This window comes from Scyliorhinus torazame, chromosome 7 (assembly GCF_047496885.1).
Source record: "Scyliorhinus torazame isolate Kashiwa2021f chromosome 7, sScyTor2.1, whole genome shotgun sequence".
Classification (NCBI taxonomy): Eukaryota; Metazoa; Chordata; class Chondrichthyes; order Carcharhiniformes; family Scyliorhinidae; genus Scyliorhinus; species Scyliorhinus torazame.
The window spans coordinates 190,177,114-190,203,476 of NC_092713.1; the positions used below are offsets into that span (position 1 = coordinate 190,177,114).

Sequence of the window (26,363 nt, forward strand, 5' to 3'; positions counted from 1 at the left end):
TGCAATCTCCACACGGACAGTGACCCAGAGCCGGGATCGAACCTGGGACCTTGGCGCCGTGAGGCAGCAATGCTAACCACTGCATCACCGTGCTGCCTTGAAGAGTGGATTTCTATCTGCTATTCATTCTGATGTATTACTGCAGTGCCAAGATCATTAAGGAATATTGCAACGCTGGAAACAGCTAAGATTAATGGAGCAAAAAGTTCACAGACCTGGCACTTCAACTCTGTTTCTCTTTCTTCACATATGCTGCCCTGTTGAGTTTTTGTCAGCATTTTCTGTTTTATTTGAGATTAAAATAATGGTCATAGTGAATTTCCATCTATTGCATGTCCTTTTCAGTTTTCTCTTTGCTTAGAGGTTTTCATAGCTTAGCAGAAATATCCATTCTGTCCTTGACATGATCATTATTGCCATTTTTGGTTCTTCTGTTGGTTGTGCTGGTCAAGATGTTGTGCAGCTAAGATTCAACTGTCTTATTCGGTTTTTAAGCCTCTTCAGTTATGATAGTGGTAGGAATTTGATGCTTTCAGCACCCATTGAAAACTTTTTAAAAATAAATTTAAAGTCCCCATTTATTGCATTTTAGCGTGGCCAATTCACCTACCCTGCACATCTTTGGGTTGTAGGGGTGAGACCCATGCAGACAAAGCGAGACTGTGCAAACTTTACACAGACAGTGACCCAGGGCTGGAATCGAACCCGGGACCTTGGCGCCGTGAACCCATTGAAAACTTAACTTGCGTTCCCCAATTCAGGATACTCCTGTTTGAAATGTCCACATGTCGAGTGAGGATGTTCAAATGTGAAGTTTGCCAATGAATCTCAACAAGCTTTCAACTGGAGGAGCATTCGGGATGAGCTCTTACCATAACAGCATGCAATGCAACAGATATGATGTGAACTTTGTAGTTGGATCTTTTAACTAACAAATCATGATTATTACTAAATCCATAAACCATAATCTCCATTCTAATTATAGTATATCTATCTGTCTTTTGCAATCTTTAGCATGGTTCCACTGATAAAAACATTGAGAACTTGTGTCAAAATATTGTAATTTTTATCTACCTTAAACTATGCCTTCATATATATGCTGTAACAACATTCAAAATAGTTTCCGACATGTGGAAAAGGTCAGTCATGGTTTAATGGTAAATGCACCACTTTTATGGTCCTGTGGTATGTAGAAAGCCATGGGGTGGGACCGTGGTCTGGGATGTATTAGTTGTTTTAAGTTGAGATGTATCAATCAGGGACTTTTATTTTGGGACTGGGAATGGGCAGATTAGTTCTCGTGTATGATCATATGCAGTTACACATGCTGAAACCTGCGTGTATGTGGGCATCAAGCAAGGTCAGGAGGATAGCTTGCCCACGGCACTATCCATTTGCATGGCGAATGACTCAGGGAAGATATTGAGGAGTGCCCATGAATAAGTTGAGGCCTTCAGGAGAAGAGACAATGTAATGTTAATTTTAGCCCACTATTCTACCAGTGAAGGTAAGTTATGGTGATACTTTGTTTTGGCTGGATCTGTTCCAATTGCATTGATTCTTTGTTGTGTTGTTTTTATTATAGGACAGCTGGTGGTGTGCACACTTTGCTCCTTTGTTATGAAGACAAAACAGATCTGGCTATTTTCAGCCCATCTGCTACCCTTACTGGCACGGTTCTGCATGGTTCCTGTGGAAATGCTTGTTATTATCAACAGGTTTGCCATGATTTTCACAGGACTGGAGGTGCTTTATTTCCTGGCCTCTAACCTGTTGGTACCATACAAACTGGCCAAATCAGCATACAGAGAACTGGTGCAGGTGAGTGAACCAACCAGATGAATTGAGTGTAAACATAGTTAAGTAGAAAATAGCTGCAGGAGTAGGCCATTCTGCTCTTCCAGCATGCTTCGCCATTCAAAATGATCAGGGCTGATCCTTTGTCTCAACACCATATTCCTGTACTCACCCCATACCCCTTGACACCTTTAGAGTCTAGAAATCTACCTATTTCCTTATTGTATATATTCTGTGGTAGAGAATTCCACAAGTTCACCACCTTCTGAGTGAAGATGTTTCTCCTCGTCTCAGTCCAACATGACCTATCCTGTGTCCTGAGACTGTGACCTTTTGTTCTAGATCCCCCAGCAGAAGAAACAACATTCCTGCATCCCGTCTATCCAGCCCTGTCAGAATTTTATACATTTCAGTGAGCTCCCCTTTCTTCTAAATTCCAGTGAATACAGGCCCAGTTGACCCAATCTTTCCTCGTATGACAATCCTTCCATCTGAGGAATCAGTATGGCGAACCTTTGCTGCATTCTTTCTATGGCAAGGAGAAATAAGGAGACTCACAATACTCTGGATGTGGTCTCACCAAGGCCTTGTACAGCTCCAGTAAGACATCCTCGCTCCTGTACTCAAGTCCTCTTGCACTAAAGGCCAATATACCATTAGCCTTCCTAACTGTTTGCTGCACCTGCATGCTTGCTTTCAGTGACTGGTGTACGAGGATACCTAGGTCCCTTTGTACGTCAACATTTCCCAAACTATCACTATTCAAGTAATACTCTGCCATTCTGTTTCTCCACCTGAAGTGGTAACTTCACATTTATCCACGTTATACTGCATCTGCCATGTATTTGCCCATTCACTTGTCTAAATCACCCTTGAAGCCTCTTCACATCTTCCTCATCACTTGCGTTCCCACTAAGTTTTGAGCTATCAGCAAACTTGGAAATGTTACTTCTGGTTTCCTCATCCAAATCATTAATGTACATTGTGAATAGCTGAGGGCCAAGCTCTGATCTTTGCGGGACGTCACTAGTCACTACCTGCCACTTTGAAACACACAACTTTTATCTCTACCCACTGTTTTCTGTCTGTTAACCAATTCTAAATCCATGCCAATATATTACTACCAATCCCATGCGCTTTAATTTTGCACACTAACCCCTAACGTGGAACCTCTCTTTTTTTGGTAAAGATATTTTATTCTGAACATCAGCAAATATACAGTCCATCAAAGCATAATCAAAAGTTTGTACAGTTTTTCCCCTTTTTATTCGCCCCCAGCGCGATGAACAACCCCTCAAATAAGGTCATGAACGGCCTCCACCATACCTCAAATCCCTCCTCTGACCCCCTCAACTTGAAATTGATCTTCTCCAGCAAAAGGAAGTCATGCAAGTCTCCCAGCCAGGCCGCCACCCCTGGCGGCGTATCTGACCAATTCAGCAGGATCCTTTGCCGGACAATCAGAGGCAAGGGCTACAACATCAGCCCCCTTCCCATTCAGCAGTTCCGGCTCCTCCGAGACCCCAATGATTACCACCATAGGGTCCAGCCAAACCTCCACCCCTACGATCCTAGATAGCGTCCCAAACACTGCCTCCCAAAAACTGTCCAGCTTCTCGCAGCCTCAGAATATGTGAGCATGATTCGCTGCCCCCCCCCGCACTTCTCACACCCATCGCCCACCCCCTGGAAGAACCCACTCATCCTCGCCCGACTCATGTGCACCTTCTGTACCACCTTGAACTGAATCTAACAGCAACGGGGCCGTCACAAGGGCCCTCAGACTATATCCCCTATTAGACTCCTCCAGCGTGATCTCCCCCCACCCACCCTCATCATCGCCTCGCCTTCTTCACGTTCACGGCCCAGTAATTACACAACAGGTTTGGGAGCGCCAACTCCCTTCTGTCTTTGCCTCTGCAGCAGAGCCCGCTTCATCCTTGGTATCTTCCCTGCCCATATAATCTCCGAGATCAATGCCTCCACCCTCCGGAAGAAAGCCTTCGGGAGAAAGATCTGGAGGGTCTGAAAGACAAACGGGAACCTTGGCAGTACATTCATCTTTACCATCTGCACCCGGAAAGGCGGAGAAGGCCCCAAACCTTTCCAGCAGGCCAGTGATTCTGCCCATATTCTTCAGTGGGTCCTACACGAATAAATTCCTGCCTCTCTTTCCCACTTCACCCTCCAAACAATACCGTCCAACCTCAATCTTCCCTTTATGTCTCTGTTTCTTCACTGTTGATATGAGCCCTGCTGTAAGTATCCCAGTTACATCTGTTCCCTTCCTGTGTTACTGTGGGGCATTTTCCATCTAATGTCATCCAGCAACTGTCCAATTGTCTGCCCAAATGTTTGCTTTTTCACTGAATTTGGATCATGTTTTGAAGTTCTGAAGCATCTTACAAGTGGCTGAATTGCTGTGAACTAACATTTGACTTGTTACTGTTGTGTAATGTGACAATGACCTCCTCTTTGTTTACTTTTTGCATTTCTGTTTGGGGGTTTCCCTCATGTATTGTAATGTATTGCAATTTAATGCAAAATGTCCTGAAGTAAATATTTTAGAAGAAAACAGGGCAGCACGGTGGCACAGTGGGTTAGCCCTGCTGCCTCACGGCGCCAAGGTCCCAGGTTTGATCCCGACTCTGGGTCACTGTCCGTTTGGAGTTTGCACATTAGAACATAGAACGATACAGCGCAGTACAGGCCCTTCGGCCCACGATGTTGCACTGACATGGGAAGTCAAAAAACAAAAGCCATCTAACCTACACTATGCCATTATCATCCATATGCTTATCCAATAAACTTTTAAATGCCCTCAATGTTGGCAAGTTCACGACTATTGCAGGTAGGGCATTCCACGGCCTCACCACTCTTTGCGTAATGAACCTACCTCTGACCTCTGTCCTATATCTATTACCCCTCAGTTTAAGGCTATGTCCCCTCGTGCTAGCCATTTCCATCCGCGGGAGAAGGGTCTCACTGTCCCACTATCTAACCCTCTGATCATTTTGTATGCCTCTATTAAGTCTCCTCTTAACCTTCTTCTCTCTAACGAAAACAACCTCAAGTCCATCAGCCTTTCCTCATAAGATTTTCCCTCCATACCAGGCAACATCCTGGTAAATCTTCTCTGTACCCGTTCCAAAGCTTCCACGTCCTTCCTATAATGAGGTGACCAAAACTACACTCAATACTCCAAATGCGGCTGTACCAGAGTTTTGTACAGCTGCAACATGACCTCATGACTCCGGAACTCAATCCCTCTACCAATAAAGGCCAACACACCATAGGCCGCCTTCACAACCCTATCAACCTGGGTGGCAACTTTCAGGGATCTATGTACATGGACACCGAGATCCCTCTGCTCATCCTCACTTATAAGAATTTTACCATTAGCCAAATATTCCGCATTCCTGTTATTCCTTCCAAAGTGAATCACCTCACACTTCTCTACATTAAACTCCATTTGCCACCTCTCAGCCCAGCTCTGCAGCTTATCAATGTCCCTCTGTAACCTGCAACATCCTTCCGCACTGTCGACAACACCACCGACTTTAGTGTCGTCTGCAAATTTACTCACCCACCCTCTAGGTCATTGACAAAAATGACAAACAGCAACGGCCCCAGAACAGATCCTTGTGGTACGCCACTTGTAACTGAACTCCATTCTGAACATTTCCCATCAACCACCACCCTCTGTCTTCTTTCAGCTAGCCAATTTCTGATCCACATCTCTAAATCACCCTCAATCCCCAGCCTCCGTATTTTATGCAATAGCCTACCGTGGGGAACCTTATCAAACGCTTTACTGAAATCCATGTACACCACATCAACTGCTCTACCCTCGTCTACCTGTTCAGTCACCTTCTCAAAGAACTCGATAAGGTTTGTGAGGCATGACCTACCCTTCACAAAGCCATTCTGACTATCCCTAATCATATTATTCCTATCTAGATGATTATAAATCTTGTCTCTTATAATCCCTTCCAAGACTTTACCCACAACAGACGTGAGGCTCACCGGTCTATAGTTGCCGGGGTTGTCTCTACTCCCCTTCTTGAACAAAGGGACCACATTTGCTATCCTCCAGTCCTCTGGCACTATTCCTGGAGCCAATGATGACATAAAAATCAAAGCCAAAGGCTCAGCAATCTCTTCCCTGGCTTCCCAGAGAATCCTAGGATAAATCCCATCAGGCCCCGGGGACTTATCTATTTTCAGCCTGTCCAGAATTGCCAACACCTCTTCCCTACGTACCTCAATGCCATCTATTCTAATAGCCTGGGTCTCCGCATTCTCCTCCACAACATTCTCTTTTTCCTGAGTGAATACTGACGAAAAATATTTGTTTAGTATCTCGCCTATCTCTTCAGACTCCACACACAACTTCCCATCCCTGTCCTTGACTGGCCCTACTCTTGCCCTAGTCATTCTTTTATTCCTGACATACCTATAGAAAGCTTTTGGGTTTTTCTTGATCCTACCTGCCAAATACTTCTCATGTCCCCTCCTTGCTCGTCTTAGCTCTCTCTTTAGATCCTTCCTCGCTACCTTGTAACTGTCAAGCGCCCCAACTGAAACTTCACACCTCATCTTCACATAGGCCTCCTTCTTCCTCTTAACAAGAGATTCCACTTCTTTGGTAAACCACGGTTCCCTCGCTCGACGCCTTCCTCCCTGCCTGACCGGTACGTACTTATCAAGAACACGCAGTAGCTGTTCCTTGAACAAACTCCACATATCCAGTGTGCCCAACACTTGCAGCCTACTTCTCCAACCTACCCCTCCCAAGTCATGTCTAATGGCATCATAATTGCCCTTCCCCCAGCTATAACGCTTGCCCTGCGGGGTATACTTATCCCTTTCCATCACTAACGTAAACGTCACCGAATTGTGGTCACTGTCCCCAAAGTGCTCACCTACCTCCAAATCTAACACCTGGCCTGGTTCATTACCCAAAACCAAATCCAATGTGGCCTCGCCTCTTGTTGGCCTGTCAACATATTGTGTCAGGAAACCCTCCTGCACACATTGTACAAAAAACGACCCATCTAATATACTCGAACTATATCTTTTCCAGTCAATATTTGGAAAGTTAAAGTCACCCATAATAACTACCCTGTTACTTTCGCTCTTATCCAGAATCATCTTCGCCATCCTTTCCTCTACATCCCTAGAACTATTAGGAGGCCTATAGAAAACTCCCAACAGGGTGACCTCTCCTTTCCTGTTTCTAACCTCAGCCCATACTACCTCGGAAGAAGAGTCCCCATCTAGCATCCTCTCCGCCACCGTAATACTGTTCTTGACTAGCAGCGCCACACCTCCCCCTCTTTTGCCTCCTCCTCTGAGCTTACTAAAACACCTAAACCCCGGAACCTGCAACAACCATTCCTGTCCCTGCTCTATCCATGTCTCCGAAATGGCCACAACATCGAAGTCCCAGGTACCAACCCATGCTGCCAGTTCCCCTACCTTATTTTGTATACTCCTGGCATTGAAGTAGACACACTTCAAACCACCTACCTGAACACTGGCCCCCTCCTGCGACGTCAAATCTGTGCTCCTGACCTCTAGACTTTCAATCTCCCGTACCCTAAAACTACAATCCAGGTTCCCATGCCCCTGTTTCTCCCCGTGTTTGCGTGGGTTTCGCCCCCACAACCCAAAAATGTGCAGGCTCGGTTGATTGGCCACACTAAATTGCCCCTTTTTTTTTTATAAATATTTTATTGAAAATTTTTGGTCAACCAACACAGTACATTGTGCATCCTTTACACAATATTATAACAACACAAATAACAATGACCTATTTTATAAACAAAAAATGAATAAATAATAAATAACAAAAATGAAAACTAACCCTAATTGGCAACTGCCTTATCACAAGTAAGACTCTCCAAAAATATAATTTAACAGTCCAATATATAATTATCTGTCGCAACGACCTATACATATTATACAGTATATATTAACAACCCTGAGAGTCCTTCTGGTTCCTCCCCCCCCCCCCCCCCCCCCGATCCTGGGCTGCTGCTGCTGCCTTCTTTTTTCCATTCCATCTACCTTTCTGCGAGGTATTCGACGAACGGTTGCCACCGCCTGGTGAACCCTTGAGCCGACCCCCTTAGAACGAACTTAATCCGCTCTAGCTTTATAAACCCTGCCATGTCATTTATCCAGGTCTCCACCCCCGGGGGCTTGGCTTCTTTCCACATTAACAATATCCTGCGCCGGGCTACTAGGTACGCAAAGGCCAAAACATCGGCCTCTCTCGCCTCCTGCACTCCCGGCTCTTGCGCAACCCCAAATATAGCCAACCCCCAGCTTGGTTCGACCCGGACCCTCACTACTTTTGAAAGCACCTTTGTCACCCCCATCCAAAACCCCTGTAGTGCCGGGCATGACCAAAACGTATGGGTTATGATTCGCTGGGCTTCTCGAGCACCTCGCACACCTATCCTCCACCCCAAAAAATTTACTGAGCCGTGCTCCAGTCATATGCGCCCTGTGTAATACCTTAAACTGAATCAGGCTTAGCCTGGCACACGAGGACGACGAGTTTACCCTGCTTAGGACATCTGCCCACAGCCCCTCCTCGATATCCTCCCCCAGCTCTTCTTCCCATTTCCCTTTTAGTTCATCTACCATAGTCTCCCCTTCGTCCCTCATTTCCCTATATATATCTGACACCTTACCATCCCCCACCCATGTCTTTGAGATCACTCTGTCCTGCACCTCTTGTGTCGGGAGCTGCGGGAATTCCCTCACCTGTTGCCTCGCAAAAGCCCTCAGTTGCATATACCTGAATGCATTCCCTTGGGGCAACCCATATTTCTCGGTCAGCGCTCCCAGACTCGCGAACTTCCCATCCACAAACAGATCTTTCAGTTGCGTTATTCCTGCTCTTTGCCACATTCCATATCCCCCATCCATTCCCCCCGGGGCAAACCTATGGTTGTTTCTTATCGGGGACCCCCCCAAGACTCCAGTCTTTCCCCTATGCCGTCTCCACTGTCCCCAAATCTTCAGTGTAGCCACCACCACCGGGCTTGTGGTGTAGTTCCTCGGTGAGAACGGCAATGGGGCTGTCACCATAGCCTGTAGGCTAGTCCCCCTACAGGACGCCCTCTCTAATCTCTTCCACGCCGCTCCCTCCTCCTCTCCCATCCACTTACTCACCATTGAAATATTAGCGGCCCAATAATACTCACTTAGGCTCGGTAGTGCCAGCCCCCCCCTATCCCTGCTACGCTGTAAGAATCCCTTCCTCACTCTCGGGGTCTTCCCGGCCCACACAAAACCCATGATGCTCTTTTCAATCCTTTTTTTTAAAAAAAGCCTTCGTGATCACCACCGGGAGGCACTGAAACACAAAGAGGAATCTCGGGAGGACCACCATCTTAACCGCCTGCACCCTCCCTGCCAGTGACAGGGATACCATATCCCATCTCTTAAAATCCTCCTCCATTTGTTCCACCAACCGCGTTAAATTTAACCTATGCAATGTGCCCCAATTCTTGGCTATCTGGATCCCCAGGTAACGAAAGTCCCCTGTTACCTTCCTCAACGGTAGGGCCTCTATTTCTCTACTCTGCTCCCCTGGATGCACCACAAACAACTCACTTTTCCCCATGTTCAATTTATACCCTGAAAAATCCCAAAACTCCCCAAGTATCCGCATTATTTCTGGCATCCCCTCCGCCGGGTCTGCCACGTAAAGTAGCAAATCGTCCACATACAAAGATACCCGGTGTTCTTCTCCTCCTCTAAGTACTCCCCTCCACTTCTTGGAACCCCTCAACGCTATCGCCAGGGGCTCAATCGCCAGTGCAAACAATAATGGGGACAGAGGGCATCCCTGCCTTGTCCCTCTATGGAGCCGAAAATATGCAGATCCCCGTCCATTCGTGACCACGCTCGCCATCGGGGCCCTATACAACAGCTGCACCCATCTAACATACCCCTCTCCAAAACCAAATCTCCTCAACACCTCCCACAAATAATCCCACTCCACTCTATCAAATGCTTTCTCGGCATCCATCGCCACTACTATCTCCGTTTTCCCCCTCTGGTGGGGCCATCATCATTACCCCTAACAGCCTCCGTATATTCGTGTTCAGCTGTCTCCCCTTCACACACCCAGTTTGGTCCTCGTGGACCACCCCCGGGACACATTCCTCTATTCTCATTGCCATTACCTTAGCCAGGATCTTGGCATCTACATTTAGGAGGGAAATAGGTCTATAGGACCCGCATTGTAGCGGGTCCTTTTCCTTCTTTAAGAGAAGTGATATCGTTGCTTCAGACATAGTCGGGGGCAGTTGTCCCCTTTCCTTTGCCTCATTAAAGGTCCTCGTCAATACCGGGGCGAGCAAGTCCACATATTTTCTATAGAATTCGACTGGGAATCCATCCGGTCCCGGGGCCTTTCCCGCCTGCATGCTCCTAATTCCTTTCACCACTTCTTCTACCTTGATCTGTGCTCCCAGTCCCACCCTTTCCTGCTCTTCCACCTTGGGAAATTCCAGCCGATCCAAGAAGCCCATCATTCTCTCCCTCCCATCCGGGGGTTGAGCTTCATATAATTTTTTATAAAATGTCTTGAACGCTCCATTCACTCTCTCCGCTCCCCGCTCCATCTCTCCTTCCTCATCCCTCACTCCCCCTATTTCCCTCGCTGCTCCCCTTTTCCTCAATTGGTGTGCCAGCAACCTGCTCGCCTTCTCCCCATATTCGTACTGTACACCCTGTGCCTTCCTCCATTGTGCCTCTGCAGTGCCCGTAGTCAGCAAGTCAAATTCTACATGTAGCCTTTGCCTTTCCCTGTACAGTCCCTCCTCCGGTGCTTCCGCATATTGTCTGTCCACCCTCAAAAGCTCTTGCAGCAACCGCTCCCGTTCCTTACTCTCCTGCTTCCCTTTATGTGCCCTTATTGATATCAGCTCCCCTCTAACCACCGCCTTCAACGCCTCCCAGACCACTCCCACCTGGACCTCCCCATTATCATTGAGTTCCAAGTACTTTTCAATGCACCCCCTCACCCTTAGACACACCCCCTCATCTGCCATTAGTCCCATGTCCATTCTCCAGGGTGGGCGCCTTTCTGTTTCCTCCCCTATCTCCAAGTCTACCCAGTGTGGAGCGTGATCCGAAATGGCTATAGCCGTATACTCCGTTCCCCTCACCTTCGGAATCAACGCCCTTCCCAGCATAAAAAAGTCTATTCGCGAGTAGACTTTATGGACATAGGAGAAAAACGAGAACTCCTTACTCCTAGGTCTGCTAAATCTCCACGGGTCTACACCTCCCATCTGTTCCATAAAATCTTTAAGTACCTTGGCTGCTGCCGGCCTCCTTCCAGTCCTGGACTTCGACCTATCCAGCCCTGGTTCCAACACCGTATTAAAATCTCCCCCCATTATCAGCTTTCCCATCTCTAGGTCCGGAATGCGTCCTAGCATCCGCCTCATAAAATAGGCATCATCCCAGTTCGGGGCATATACGTTTACCAAAACCACCGTCTCCCCCTGTAGTTTGCCACTCACCATCACGTATCTGCCCCCGTTATCCACCACTATAGTCTTTGCCTCGAACATTACCCGCTTCCCCACTAATATAGCCACCCCCCCTGTTTTTCGCATCTAGCCCCGAATGGAACACCTGCCCTACCCATCCTTTGCGTAGCCTAACCTGGTCTATCAGTTTCAGGTGCGTTTCCTGTAACATAACCACATCTGCCTTAAGTTTCTTAAGGTGTGCGAGTACCCGTGCCCTCTTTATCGGCCCGTTCAGCGCTCTCACGTTCCACGTGATCAGCCGGGTTGGGGGGCTTCCAACCCCCCCCCCCCCCCCCCCCCCTTGTCGATTAGCCATCACCTTTTTCCAGCTCCTCACCCGGTTCCCACGCAGCTGTATCTCCCCCAGGCGGTGCCCCCCCGCCCATCCCCTCCCATACCAGCTCCCCCCTCTCCCCAGCAGCAGCAACCCAGTAATTCCCCCCTCCCACCCCCCCCCCCCGCTAGATCCCCGCTAGCGTAATTACTCCCCCCATGTTGCTCCCAGAAGTCAGCAAACTCTGGCCGACCTCGGCTTCCCCCCGTGACCTCGGCTCGCACCGTGCGACGCCCCCTCCTTCCTGCTTCTCTATTCCCGCCATGATTATCATAGCGCGGGAACCAAGCCCGCGCTTCTCCCTTGGCCCCGCCCCCAATGGCCAACGCCCCATCTCCTCCACCTCCCCTCCTCCCCCATCACCACCTGTGGAAGAGAGAAAAGTTACCACATCGCAGGATTAGTACATAAAACTCCTCTTTCCCCCCTTTTTAACCCCCCTCTTTGCCCCCCACATTCGTCCCACCACTTTGTTCAAACGTTCTTTTTAATAACCCGCTCATTCCAGTTTTTCTTCCACAATAAAAGTCCACGCTTCATCCGCCGTCTCAAAGTAGTGGTGCCTCCCTCGATATGTGACCCACAGTCTTGCCGGTTGCAGCATTCCAAATTTTATCTTCTTTTTATGAAGCACCGCCTTGGCCCGATTAAAGCTCGCCCTCCTTCTCGCCACCTCCGCACTCCAGTCTTGATAAACGCGGATCACCGCGTTCTCCCATTTACTGCTCCGAGTTTTCTTTGCCCATCTAAGGACCATTTCTCTATCCTTAAAACGGAGGAATCTCACCACTATGGCTCTGGGAATTTCTCCTGCTCTCGGCCCTCGCGCCATCACTCGGTATGCTCCCTCCACCTCCAACGGACCCGCCGGGGCCTCCGCTCCCATTAACGAGTGCAGCATCGTGCTCACATATGCCCCGACGTCCGCTCCCTCCACACCTTCAGGAAGACCAAGAATCCTCAGGTTGTTCCTCCTTGCGTTGTTCTCCAGTGCCTCCAACCTTTCCACACATAGTTTCTGATGTGCCTCATGCGTCTCCGTCTTCACCACCAGGCCCTGTATGTCGTCCTCATTCTCGGCTGCCTTTGCCTTCACGACCCGAAGCTCCCGCTCCTGGGTCTTTTGTTCCTCCTTTAGCCCTTCAATCGCCTGTAGTATCGGGGCCAACAGCTCTTTCTTCATTTCCTTTTTGAGCTCTTCCACACAGCATTTCAAGAACTCTTGTTGTTCAGGGCCCCATGTTAAACTGCCACCTTCCGACGCCATCTTGGTTTTTGCTTGCCTTCCTTGCCGCTGTTCTAAAGGATCCACTGCAATCCGGCCACTTTCTCCTTTTTCCATCCGTATCCAGGGTGGATTCCCTTCTGGTTTACCGCACAGTGTTTTTAGCCGTCAAAATTGCCGTTGGGGCTCCTATCAAGAGCCCAAAAGTCCATTTCACCGGGAGCCGCCGAAACGTGCGACTCAGCTGGTCATCGCCGCACCCGGAAGTCTCCACACTAAATTGCCCCTTAATTGGAAAAAATGAATTGGGTACTCTAAATTTAAAAAATAAAAATAAAAAATTTAGAACAAAACTTTGCCCAGAGGATGGTTAAGAAAAAGAATGAACATTAGCCTGGCTTTTTCCAGGGATTTTTAAAAAATGTTCCGAAAATGCAGCCTTAAAGCTGCTCCAATACTTTATCTGGAAGTGGTAAGTGGGTTGCGATGATCACCCACTCCTGTTAAAAGGTTTATGGAAATATTGGCACAGAATTTGCTGGGAAAACAACAATGCGTTGAACGTGTATGATGTCTGTGGTGTGTAAACTCTAAAGCAATTTGTGGTAATGAAGGGATGTGCTGTGAGGTCTGATCCAGCACACATTGCTGGGTGATTTCTATCGTTCTGATGTTGGCCTCATTGACTTACCCTGTTTACAGAGAAAATATGAATTAAACTCACTACAGAAAATACGTAACAGGGCAGGACCCTTTTTAATAATAAGATTTATGTTCATTCAATGCCACTCAACTTCTCTGGTCTAGAAATGGAACACTTGAAACTGCAGAGTGTCATTGTTGAGATTAAAGTTTTTTTTAAATACATTTTTAAATTACTTTTCCTTGCTGTCGCATTATGTTCCATCTCTTGATTCAACCTTGCTTTTCCTTTCTACTGCATCTGAGCTGACTCTATTTCACCCTATTCTCTTCTATGTCATTCCTGTTTGTTTTCTTTCTTTGCATCTCATTGATTAATTGTTGGTCCTATAATTCAGCAGGTATTATTTAAACTCTGAGGTTCATAACTCTTGAGCTGAAGAGCAAGAAAAGCCATCTAATGAGTGGAGAATGTGTGAGAAATGGCGAGCTCCAGCAAATTCTGGTCATTGAATATTTGAACATTCAGTGAGATCCAGTGTACGCATAGTGGTTTCTCACATGATTATAATGGAACAATTAACTCCATACTCCTAATTACAAGTCCAGCATTTTTATTTGTGGTAATTTCTTTAGGAATTTGTTACGCCCTTTTGGCAGGTCACTAAGCCTCGTGCCAATTTATTCTCCATTAAACTAGTGAATCATGTGCTTTTCACGGAGAGGAGTGTCCTTTGGGCAATGAAGCACTTTTTCACATGCTGCTCTGTCAGCTTCTATTATAGTACAAGCAATAAACATATCTTCCTCTCCTTTTCCATAACAATATGTTTTAATCAAATCTCAGAAAACCAACTTCTGTTGCATGAGTATCATAGAATAAAATGTTTGCATCATGGAAGGGAGGTAATCTGGCCTGTTATGTCTGTGCTCGCTCTCTGCAAGAGCAATTCACTTGCCACTCCATGTTTTCTGCCCTTAGCCCGACAAATTATTCCCTTTCAGATAATTGTCTAAATGTAGAAATGATTCCATTTCCTGTTCTGTTTATCCATGCACTTTACCAATGATTTAGTGCACATTATACGCCCCTTAATGTGCTGGATCTGTGGATTGGGTTAAGATTGCCCAAATAAATTTAGCACATTTAAGTGTTGTGCCAGAGAGAGTAGAATACCGTAATGTGTTGTCTTTGAGTTGTGTGGTACTACCATGTTAATGGGTTTTCAATGTAATCCAAATCCGTTTATACCTCCTCTTTCATTCCTTCTTTGGACAGGTAGTGGAAGTTTATGGGCTGTTGGCACTGGGAATGTCTCTCTGGAATCAGTTGGTTGTCCCTGTGCTGTTTATGGTTTTTTGGCTGGTCCTGTTTGCTCTACAGATATACTCTTACTTCAGTACACGTGATCACCCCACATCTCGCGAGAGACTGCTCTTCCTCTTCCTTACAAGGTATGATTTACTTTTGCACTTAAGCTAGTGACATTTCACAATTCAGCTTGGTCAGTAGAATTTCCATTAAGGATAATGGTTGTTGTAAATGCTTCAGCTGTGGAAGAACATCTAACCGTATTATTCAATCTTGGGCTGTTTGCTGAGATCATTTCAGTGACAAATCCCAAATTTCTTTACCCGTCAGTCTGGCCTCAATAAAAGTCAAGATGGATTTGCAGGTACAGCATTAGTTATTTTATTTGGCTTGCAAGCCTGATTCATCTCAGAGAGGCATAAGACACATCCAGTCTCCTACACCCCGGAAAGCGAATGAACAAAGAGACAAAGGGATCTCTGCAAATCAATTCAAATGGTATCAAGTTTCACATACACGATTCCCATAGGTCATCCTACACCCCTCCTGACCTAGTCAGACATTCTGATTGGCTCACTTCCAATCCCTTCCTCTGGCCCCTATTACCCAGCATCCTTTTCTCCTCCTTTGGTGGACACACCTCCTCCTTGCTTTGCCATGCGGTCTGAAATCCTTTGTCTGTGAACTCACCAGAATGAGACTGGCCTATCTCTACATTACAGTAACTAATATCTCTAAAGTAACTATTTCATATCACATTCGTCATCAGCATTCTGCTTTTTGAATTTCATCCATCATTGAGGGATGAGTATTGAAAATAGAAACCGTGTTGTGCTGCTGAGTTCAAATTGTTCCCACGCTGCTAAATGTTAACTATTGCTAATAATTGGGAGAGTTATCTCTTGATTCCTGTTTGATATGCTACTTGAGAGTTAACAGTAAATCAACATTGGAGCACATAGGAAGCTATTATACAATTGATCTTGGAGTTGACTTGTGTATTCCAATACTGTCACCCATGTGCAGTTAATTTGTGAATAATAAACTTTAGGGAGGGGAGGGGACAGGCTGATGCATAAAAGGCCAGCGTTGCGGTCAGATAATTGTGTTACCGACAGGATTAATAAAGGTATACCTTCTTTCATCATGGTTATGTCACTCAACTAACATTTCTATTGCAGTATTGCTGAATGTTGCAGCACTCCTTATTCTTTGCTGGGACTCATGTTCACAATCTCCTTCATTACGCTGGGTGTTCTGACACTTTGCAAGTTCTACCTCCAAGGCTATGGAGCTTTCATGAATGACAATCTCATGCATAGGTAAGAAGCAATCCCATGCTGAGGTGTGTAAAAACATATAGTGCACCTAAAGTTGGACGTAGAATGCTTAAATAAGTTTATAGTCTTCTGAACAGTTCTGGTAAAATTAAAACTAGCAATTTTTTTCTAAATAGTGACAATGCTGTGAATATAAGCTATCCATTATTCTCAGCATCATCGTAAGCTAGGAAATCTGATTTAAAAATGTATGATTTTAGAAATGGCTGAGCTTCATTGGCCCTTTTACATTTAGACCATTTGAAGAAGTGACTGACTAACTGAAGAGCACCTTTACAGCATGGTTCGTTGTTTATTCCAAATGATCTAGGCTTCAAAATTAATCTCATCCTCTTAGTACATTATTAATAAAATTTCTCTGAACTAGATTGCCTGGTGTTTCAAAAAAAAAGCACCAGTTGCAAATCTTGGTGAAAGTTTGATATTTACTGTATCCAGATAGAGCATGTGTTATTGCTGATAGCAATATAACTTGCAAAGCATTTCAAAACGATTTTTAAAAAACTGCCTAATAGTATTTTTTTCAAAATTCGAATTAGTATGTTTTGTGACATTACTCTTTTTTAAAAAAAAATTTGGTGTACCCAATTCATTTTATCTAATGAAAGGGCAATTTAGCGTGGCCAATCCACCTACCTTGCACATCTTTGGGTTGTGGGGGCGAAACTCACGCAGACACGGGGAGAATGTGCAAACTCCACACGGACAGTGACCCAGAGCCGGTATCGAACCTGGGACCTCGGCGCCGTGAGGCAGCAATGCCTCCGTGCTGCCGCTTGTGACATTACTCTTAATTATTAAGTCATAACATTTTGATTTGCTGTAGTCTTTTTCGTCTTATAAATTTAGCGACTGGGAAGCACAGCAGAGATGTATTACATCAATTGAGATTTTATTTCTTAATCGTTTTTCCACAGAGGAATGACTGAAGGTATCACATTGCTGATTCTGGCAGTACAGACTGGCCTGATTGAATTACAGGTTGTGCATCGAGCCTTTCTGCTGAGCATCATTCTCTTCATCGTGGTAGCTTCCATCCTTCAGTCAATGTTAGAAATTGCTGACCCTATTGTTCTTGCACTTGGAGCATCAAGAAACAAGTAAGATGATCTTACAATCTGAATCTTTCACAGCATAAGGGGATGCAAATTTGGTCTCATGTACCTTTTCCTGATGTCTCAAGGAGCCACCTCCGTCCCTTGTCTATCCAGTAGCTTAAGTGCTGTGAGTTTCTATTTCAACTGTTCTGATATATTAACTGCAAGTTGTTCTGCTAATTTTGCACTCTGTCTTTCCACTGACAGTTTGGTTACTTCCTAAAAATTAGACAGCATTTACAGTTAGACACAAGCTATTCTTCCCAACAGGTCCATGCCTGTGTTTATGCTCCACACGAGCCTCCTTCTGCCTCCTTTTAAACTCATCAATTTATCTGTCAATTCCTTTCTCCCATATTTGTTCATCCAGCTTTCTCCAACCAGTGCATCTGTTCTAATCAGCTGAATTACCCCTTGTGGGAGGAGGTTCCATATTCTAACTTGTCTCTGGATAAAGAAGTTACTCCTGAATTCCCTATTTTCTTTACTATTAACTATCTTATTATATCTTCTTAAATGGTCCTTCGTTCTGGTCTCCCCTGCAAGCCTCTGAATGTCTACGCAATCATAATCTTTTTTAAAAAAAATTAAACATTTTTTTTTAGAGTATCCAATTAATCTTTTCCAATTATGGGGCAATTTAGCGTGGCCAATCCACCTACCCTGCACATCTTTGGGTTGTGGGGGCGAAACCCACGCAAACACGGGGAGAATGTGCAAACTCCACACGGATAGTGACCCAGAGTCAGGATCGAACCTGGGACCTCGACGCCGTGAGGCAGCAGCACTGACCACTGCGCCACTGTGCTGCCCCACGATCATAATCTTAAAAGACCTATGTCAGGCCTCCCTCGGTCTTCTCTTTTCTCGAGAAAAAAATATAATCTGTTCACTATTTTCTGGTACATATAATTTTTCACTTCTGATATCAGCTCAGGAGGTCTTTTACATACCAATGTTTCCAATTATTTTCCTAATATGGAGATCAGAATTTAACACCATACTCTCCATGTGTAATCTAACCACGGTATTATCGAAGTTAAACATAATTTCTCTCCTTTTCAATTCTATCACTCTAGAAATTATGCCCAGTGCTTTATTTGCTTTTTCATGGCCTTATGACCTGCGTCAGTACTTTGTGATTCATGTATCTGTACCCCAGTTCCCTCTGCTCCTCTACTCAGTTCGGACATTTATTTTCAAATAACATTAGCCTCCATATTCTTCCTAACAAAATGTATCATCTCACACTTAATTATATTGAATTCCATTTGCCAATTATACTTCAACAAGCTTATTAATCCCTTCCTGTATTTTGTTGCAGCGGAAAGGGCAAGTGTGTTTTGAGACTGACACCGATATTGTTTATAGTGTTCTTTTATTGTAAACAAGTAAAATATCAATACATGCAAGTATTTAAGCGATAGTTCACAGAATAAGGCAAAATTTGATACACCTGCTCCTACTCTGGTAGAGTCCAATGTCCCTTGACCGGTCACCATCAAGCTATGGCCGTCATAGATTTGACTCCACACTGCTTCAGTGTGACTCTTTGTTTTGACCCGACAACTTGAACTGCAGACGTGCCTTTGCTTTTAAACTCATGGGGCAAGAAAGCTGTAGACTGCATTCTTACACCTTGGAGAGTCAATTACCCGCGCAACACACCTGTTCCACTTCCTGAGCCATTTTGTTTGTTTGACTACTGATCAACTTAAACTGTGGTTTCACGCTTGGGTCTTCAAAAAAACATGAGGTCTTGCTGAAACCTCGGATGTTGTTAATGATTCTGCAGCTGGTCTGTGTGTTAACTTCACTGGCTCCATTGTCCTGATTAATCTGAGGTTAACATGACACATGGGATGTCTTCCACAAACCCGGGATGTTGCCAGCTTATTTGCGTTTTCCTGATTCTCCATTTTCCTGCATTACCTCCAACATTAGCAAATCCTAATCAGGATAATAATATGATCAACTTTTGACTCCTGTCAGAAGCCTGTGGATTTAATTGATCCACTTGGGGTGATTTGCATGGCGGATAATATTGCCAAACAAAAGATGTTAATTTTGCTCCCAAGTCCAATATTCATAAACCATACACTCCACCACCCTGCCCAGCCCACTTCCCAAAAGATCTAATGTCATATGCACATTTTAAAATTATGCCTCCCAAGTCCAGAGCTCATATTGTTTAACTAAATGATGAATAAATGTAAATCGAGCACTGGCCCTTGTGTAACACTAGTTTCCTCCTATTGCCAGTCTGAGCAACTACCATTAACATCAACTCTCCTCGCTGTTTTTACTTTAGTTGGTGTGGTATCCATTTTGCTACTTGTCCGTAACTCCACATGCCTGACCTTAGTCATGGGTTTATTGTACAATACCCTATAAGAACGCCTTTTGAAAATCTAAATATATTGTAATAATCTTTATTATTGTCACAAGTAGGATTACATTAACACTGCAATTAAGTTACTGTGAAAAGCCCCTAGTCGCCACACTCCGGCGCCTGTTCGGGTACACGGAGGGAGAATTCAGAATGTTCAATTCACCTAACAAGCATGTCTTTTGGGGCTTGTGGGAGGAAACTCCGCGGAGCACCCGGAGGAAACCCATGCAGACATGTGGAGAACGTGCAGACTCGGCATGGACAGTGACCCAAGCCGGAATCGAACTGGGACCCTGGCGCTGTGAAGCAACAGTGGGAACCACTGTACTATAGTCCCGCCCAACACCTACCTTCTGCTTGTCTATCCTTTCTGTTAACTTTTTCAAAGAATTTAATAAGGTTGGTCAAGCACGATCTTTGTTTGAAAATCCTGCAACAATAATAATCTTTATTAATGTCATAAGCAGGCTTACAATAACACTGCAATGAAGTTGCTGTGAAAATCCCGAGTCGCCACACTACAACGCCTGTTCGGGTACACCGAGGGAGAATTCCGAATGTCCAATTCACCTAACAAGCACGTCCTTCGGGACTTGTGGGAGGAAACCGGAGCACCCGGAGGAAACCCACACAGACTCCGCACAGGCAGTGGCCCAAGCCGGGAACTGAACCCAGGTCGCTGGCGCTCTGAAGCAACAGTGCTAACCACTGTGCTACCGTGCCACCCATTAGTTTCTACATATTTTTCTCTTACTTTGAGCAATGATTCCATTATCTTTCCTGCTACTGATAAACTAATTGGTTTATCCTTCCCAGGTCTGTTCTATTTCCCCTTTTACATATTGGAATGACATTTGCTGCCTGTCAGTCTCTCCCTTTTTTGTAAATGTGTAATTGTGTTTCTGCAATTCCGTAACTTATTTTATTTATTGTACAGGTATGCAATCTGGGCCTTGGGTTTTATCCTCTCTGTTCGATTAGATTCCTCCCCCTTTTCTATCTTTTTTTAAAGTATATTTATTTACATTTTAAAGTTTTACATTTAAAACACAACATTAAAAAACAAAACCCAACCCTAAAACCGCCCACCCTTCAGCACCCAAACCCCATCTTTTATGGAACCCCTCGAGGGCGGCACGTTGGTGCAGTGGTTAGCACTGCTGCCTCACCGCGCCAAGGACCCGGGTTTGATCCCACCCCGGGTCACTGTCCATGTGGAGTTTTCACATTCTCTCCATGGTAGCGTGCATCTCATCCCCACAAGCCCAAAGATGTGCAAGGTAGGTAGATTGGCCATGCTAAATTGCCCCTTAATTGGCAAAAAAAAAAAGAATTGGGTACTCTAAATTTATTGATTTTTTTAAATTTATGGAACCCCTCACACACCTCTTAGAGTGAATTTCACCTTTTCCAAATGAAGAACTCCATTAAATACCTCTGCCACACCGAGGCACAGGGTGAAGAAGCTGACCTCCACCCCACCAGAATCTGCTAGCGAGCGATCACTAAGGCAAAGCTAAAACATCTTCCCCTGCTCCCATCTGCAGCTCCGGGAAGACTGACACCCTGAATATGGCCCCCAGGGGACTGGGCTCTATAAGACCACATGCAAGATCGGCAACATGATGCTGAAGTACGACCTCCAAGATTTCTCCAACTTAGGGCAGGACCAGAATATGTGTACGGGATTGGTTGGGCCTCTACCACATTGGTCGCAAATATCCTCCACCCCCTCAAACAGTCGGTCCATCTCAGATGCGCTCTGTATACTACCTTTAGCTGTATCAACCCACACACAAGGTTGAGGCATTCACCCTCCACAGCACCTCACACTAAAACTCCTCCAGTGCCATCTGCAGCTTCTCCTCCCACTTGGCCATCACCTCCTCCAAATTTGCCTTTTCCGCCTCCAAAATCCTTCCATGTATTGCCAAGGTGACTTCCCTCCCCCCAACCTCATCACCGACGACATCGCCTCCAGCAGCGAAGAGGGCAGTGCCACCGGAAAGGTCGGAAAAACCCCGCACCTGCATGTACCTGAAATCCTCACCACGGGGGACCCCAAACGTCTCCCAACTCTTCCAAAATCAAGTCCATCATTTCCCTCACCCGTCGCTCCTCCCACCCCGGAAACCTCGTATCCATCCTCCCTGCTCAAACACTTGATTCCCTTGGATTGACATCAACTTCAACCCCACCCTCAACCTAAAGTGCTGTCGATATTGTCTCCATATTTTCAGCGTGGCCACCACCACAAGTCTCACCGAGAACTGCCCTGGGGTGAAGTGGAACGACACCATTTCTAAACCCTCTCCCCCACCCCAACCCCTTGCAAGAGCCAGCCTTCATCCTCGCCCACAAAGCCTCCATCTCCCTACTCCAATCCCGCACCTTCTCCACTTTCGCTGCCCAATTATTTTTTTAAAATAAGTTTAGAGTACCCAATTATTTTTTTTCCAATTAAGGGGCAATCTAGCATGGCCAATCCACCTAACCTGCACATCTTTCGGTTGTGGGGGTAAAACTATGCAGACACGGGAAGAATGTGCAAACTCCAGACGGACAGTGACCCAGGGCCGGGATTCGAACCCGGGTCCTCAATGCTGTAGTCCCAGTGCTAACCACTGCACCACGTGCTGCCCTCGCTGCCCAATAATAATATAACCAGTTCAGTAGGGCCAAGCCCCCCTGACTGTTGCCCTCTCTGAAGTACCGACCTCCTAATCCTTGCCACCTTATCTGCCCACACAAATTACAAAACCAACCTATCCACCCCCATAAAAAAACGATATCAGCAAAAAGACCAGTAAGCACTGAAATAAAAATTGTGGCAAATTATTCATCTTAACCGCCTGCACCCCATCTGCCAACGATAGGGGAAGACTGCCCCACCTCGATACATCCGCCTTAACCCTGTCCACCAGACTCGTAAAGTTCAACTTGCGGAGCCAGGCCCAATCCCAAGCTACCTGCACTCCCAAATACCGAAAGTGGTTTGCTGCCACCCGAAATGGCAACGGCCCACCCAACTCCCGCCCCTGCAGAAGACACAACAAAACACTCACTTTTTCCAAAATTTAACTTGTAGATGAAAAAGCCCCAAAAGTCCCAAGTAGTCCCCATTACATCTCCCACATGGTACAAAATCAGTTCATTATGATCTGAGTCAAACGAGGATGTTCAGTTATTTTTCTTTATGACTGTTGCAGGTTTGGGGTGGAGACACGCAAAGTTCAACTTATTTTTTCTGTTCTTAAGCGTAGATAACAGAATGGAACAATTAAGGACTGTAGCAATCTTCCACAAACCTTAGTCTCCAGACCCTCCAAGGATTCATTGTGCATCTCCTGTGAAAGTTCCCTGGCAAAAGACTATGGAGGGAAATCTTAAGAAGTCCAAAGATGTTGGACTTGATGTAGCCGTTAGCGGTGGAGCAGCAGTGTTCACCATTGACCTTGAAGGAAGCTGCTCACAAAGATCTAGCAATCTATGTGACATGGATTTCCCCTTTCCTCAACATCAGTTTGAATCTAAGACCAAGCCAAAGGGATCTCCCTACATCCAGCAGCGGTGTCATGAAACAGGAAAAGCAGCCAATCGCTGAAAAAATCTCACCAACATCAAACTAGGAAATAATAAATGCTGAATGACTTCACTTTTAATTTAAAGTTTAACACTTTTAACAATCTCTCCATCCACAGCTCACCTCAAACCCCTCAGGGCTGAAAAAGAGCAAGTGCCAAATGGGACCCACTCCTTTCACATATCCTCGCCCCCCCCCCAACTCTCAATTACAGTGACACATCGTGTTGGTGCTTTTTAGAAATGTATTAAAACATGAAATATCAAAATAAATCATTCTTTATTAAAAATGTAAAGTCTGCTGAAAAAAAAAACCATCATTCGTTTCGGTCCAGCCAGTACCACTGTTTGATAATTATGAAATTATTAAGCTATTGAAAAAGCAGTTACTTTTCATTTAACACTTTTCAAAATTCATTTATGGGATGTGGACATCGCTGACTAGGCAAGCACTTATTGCCCATCCCTAGTTGCTCTTCAGAGGTGGTGCGCTGCCTTCTTGAATCGCTGCAGTCCAGTGCTGTTAGGGAGAGTTACAGGATTTTGACTCAGCGACAGTGATGGAAGGGTGATAGATTTCAAAGTCATGGTAGTGAATAACTTGGTGGGGAACCTCCAGGCAGTGTTCCCATGTATCTGCTGCCCTTGTTCTTCTAGATGGTAGCTAAGGAGCCTTGATGAATTCCTGCAATGCATCTTGATGGTACACATTGCTGCTACTGTTCGTTGATGGTAGAGTGATTGAATGTTTGTGGAAGGCGTACCAATTAAGTAGGCTACTTTGTCCTGGATGGTGTTGAGCTTCAATGTGTTGGAGCTGCATTTATTCAGGCAAGTGGAAAATATTCCATCAAATGTTGTTACATTTTCAAGAGCTTTTACCACAAGACTAACAGTGTGACCGGTTTCTCATCAGTTCAATGTCTTCTAATTGCATTCACAGGGCACCTCAGTACCGTAGAATCATTGACAGCAACCTTCCACATTTAACTGCACATGTGAACGCTCCAGATTTTGCTGTCTGTTTCAGCGAAGTAATGATAGTGAATGCTACCTGTTATGGCATCATTACTGCCTCAAAATATAGGTCTTAACATTTCTTGGTTCTGATTTCATCACCGGTGAGGCAATATTCTTTAAGATCCTTTTGGGAAACTCTTGACAGGCAGAAAAAATTTATAAGTGCAAGTCAGATTCCGCTTCCTTAGTTCTGCAGACTAGATTTCCAGGGCTCAAGGCAAATTGGATACCCCTGGCTTTGTGTCTGCAAAATCCTGATGGGTGTCTTCTGCAGTGTATTTCTAACAAAGTTGTATTATATTTTTTAAGGTGAAATTTGTAAAAGATTTTTTGCTTCTCGGTGCTGGAATTTGACGTGTTTCTTATTTACTACATTTTATGTGCTTGCTTACAGGAGTCTGTGGAAGCACTTCCGAGCAGTCAGTCTGTGTTTGTTCTTGCTGGTGTTTCCAGCCTACATGGCCTACATGATTTCTCAGTTTTTCCAGATGGACTTCTGGCTGCTCATCATCATCTCTAGCAGTGTTCTGACATCCTTGCAGGTAATGAATAAACCTCTTTCTATAATCCCATGAGATTTTGTTGGCATTACTGCATAACATGATCCTTAGAAACTATGACCTTCCATCTCATTCGGTATCCATCAGTGCGAAGTACACTTAACAGTGGAAAAAGGTTAACATTTTTTAAAAAAAATTATTTTTATTCCAATTTTCAGACCTCCAGAATCTTTCCAATTTCGGGCAGGACCAGAATATATGCACATGTTTAGCAGCAACCCTCCCACAGATGTCCTCAACCCCTTCAAATAGCTGGCTTAAACTTGACTTTGTCAGGTGTGCCCTGTACAACACCTTCATCTGTCTCAGCCTCAGCCTCGCGCACAAGGTCGAGGCATTCACCCTCTGTAGCACCTTGCACCACAATCCATCCTCCAATGCCGTCCCAACTCCTCTTCCCACTTAGCCTTAATCCCCTCCATGGACACCTTATCCTCCTCCAAAATCATCTCATGAATTGCTGAGATGACCTCCCTCCAACCGCCCCCGCTGACAGCACCTAGTTCAACATTGAAGAGGCAGGCGCTATCGGGAAGGTCTGGAAGACCACCTTCTCAATATCCCTCACCTGCATGTACCAGAAACTCTCCTCCTGCGCCAGTCCAAACTCCTCATTCAACTCCTCCCAGCTCGCAAACCGCCCTCCCAGAAACATATCCTTCATCTCCCTGATCCCTATCTCCTCCAATCCCTGGAACCTCGCATCCATCCTCCCCGGCTCAAATCTGTGATTCCCCCTGATCGCATCACCCTGAACCCACTCCCAACCCAAATGCTGCTGAACCTGCCTCCAAATCCTCAGTGTGGCCACCACCACCAGACTTCCCAAATACTTCCATGGAGCCAATGGGAGTACCGCCGTTGACAGAGCCCGCAACCCTAACCCCCTACACAAACCCGTCTCCATCCTGAACCACAAAGCCCCCAATTTCCTATTCCAACCCCATGCCTTCTCCGCATTTGCCGCCCAGTAATAATACAGCAAATTCAGGAGGCCCCCCTCTCTGGAGTGCCACCTTCCTTATCCTGACCACCTTCCTGCCCAGATAAACTAAGAAATCAACCTATCCACCTCCTTTAAAAACGCCAAAAGCAAAAAGGCCGGCAGCACTGAAATAAAAACAAAAGCCGTGGTAAAATGTTCATCTTCACCGCCTGCCCCCGACCCGCCAATAACAGAGAAAAATTATCCCACCTCATCAAATCTGCCTTCACCCTCCCCACCAAACTTTAAAAGTTCAACTTCAGAAGACTTGTCCAGTCCTGAGCCACCTGCACCCCCGGGTACCGAAAATGAGACGCTGCCACACGGAATGGCAACCCCCCTACCCCAACCCCCATGCTTGGAGTGGAAACCACAAAATACTCACTTTTCCCCAAGTTCAGCTTGTACTCCAAATCTTTGAAGCAAACCCATTATGTCCCCCACCGAGGAACCCAGCACCCAAATGTAAAACAACACATATCCATTCCAAGGACACCCTATACTCCACGAC

The 26,363-nt window shown here is 45.6% G+C and overlaps 1 protein-coding gene across 1 annotated transcript in view; it reads left to right on the forward strand.

The window, feature by feature from the left end:
- The window catches only part of rnf145a (ring finger protein 145a), a 183,346-nt gene that overhangs the window by 118,474 nt on the left and 38,509 nt on the right, over positions 1–26,363 (forward strand). Inside the window, exons 4-8 of the mRNA XM_072511899.1 lie at positions 1,586–1,821; positions 14,844–15,019; positions 16,058–16,198; positions 17,134–17,316; positions 24,702–24,849. Of these exons, the coding sequence (XP_072368000.1) occupies positions 1,586–1,821; positions 14,844–15,019; positions 16,058–16,198; positions 17,134–17,316; positions 24,702–24,849 (884 nt within the window). The remainder of the gene's footprint in view (positions 1–1,585; positions 1,822–14,843; positions 15,020–16,057; positions 16,199–17,133; positions 17,317–24,701; positions 24,850–26,363) is intronic.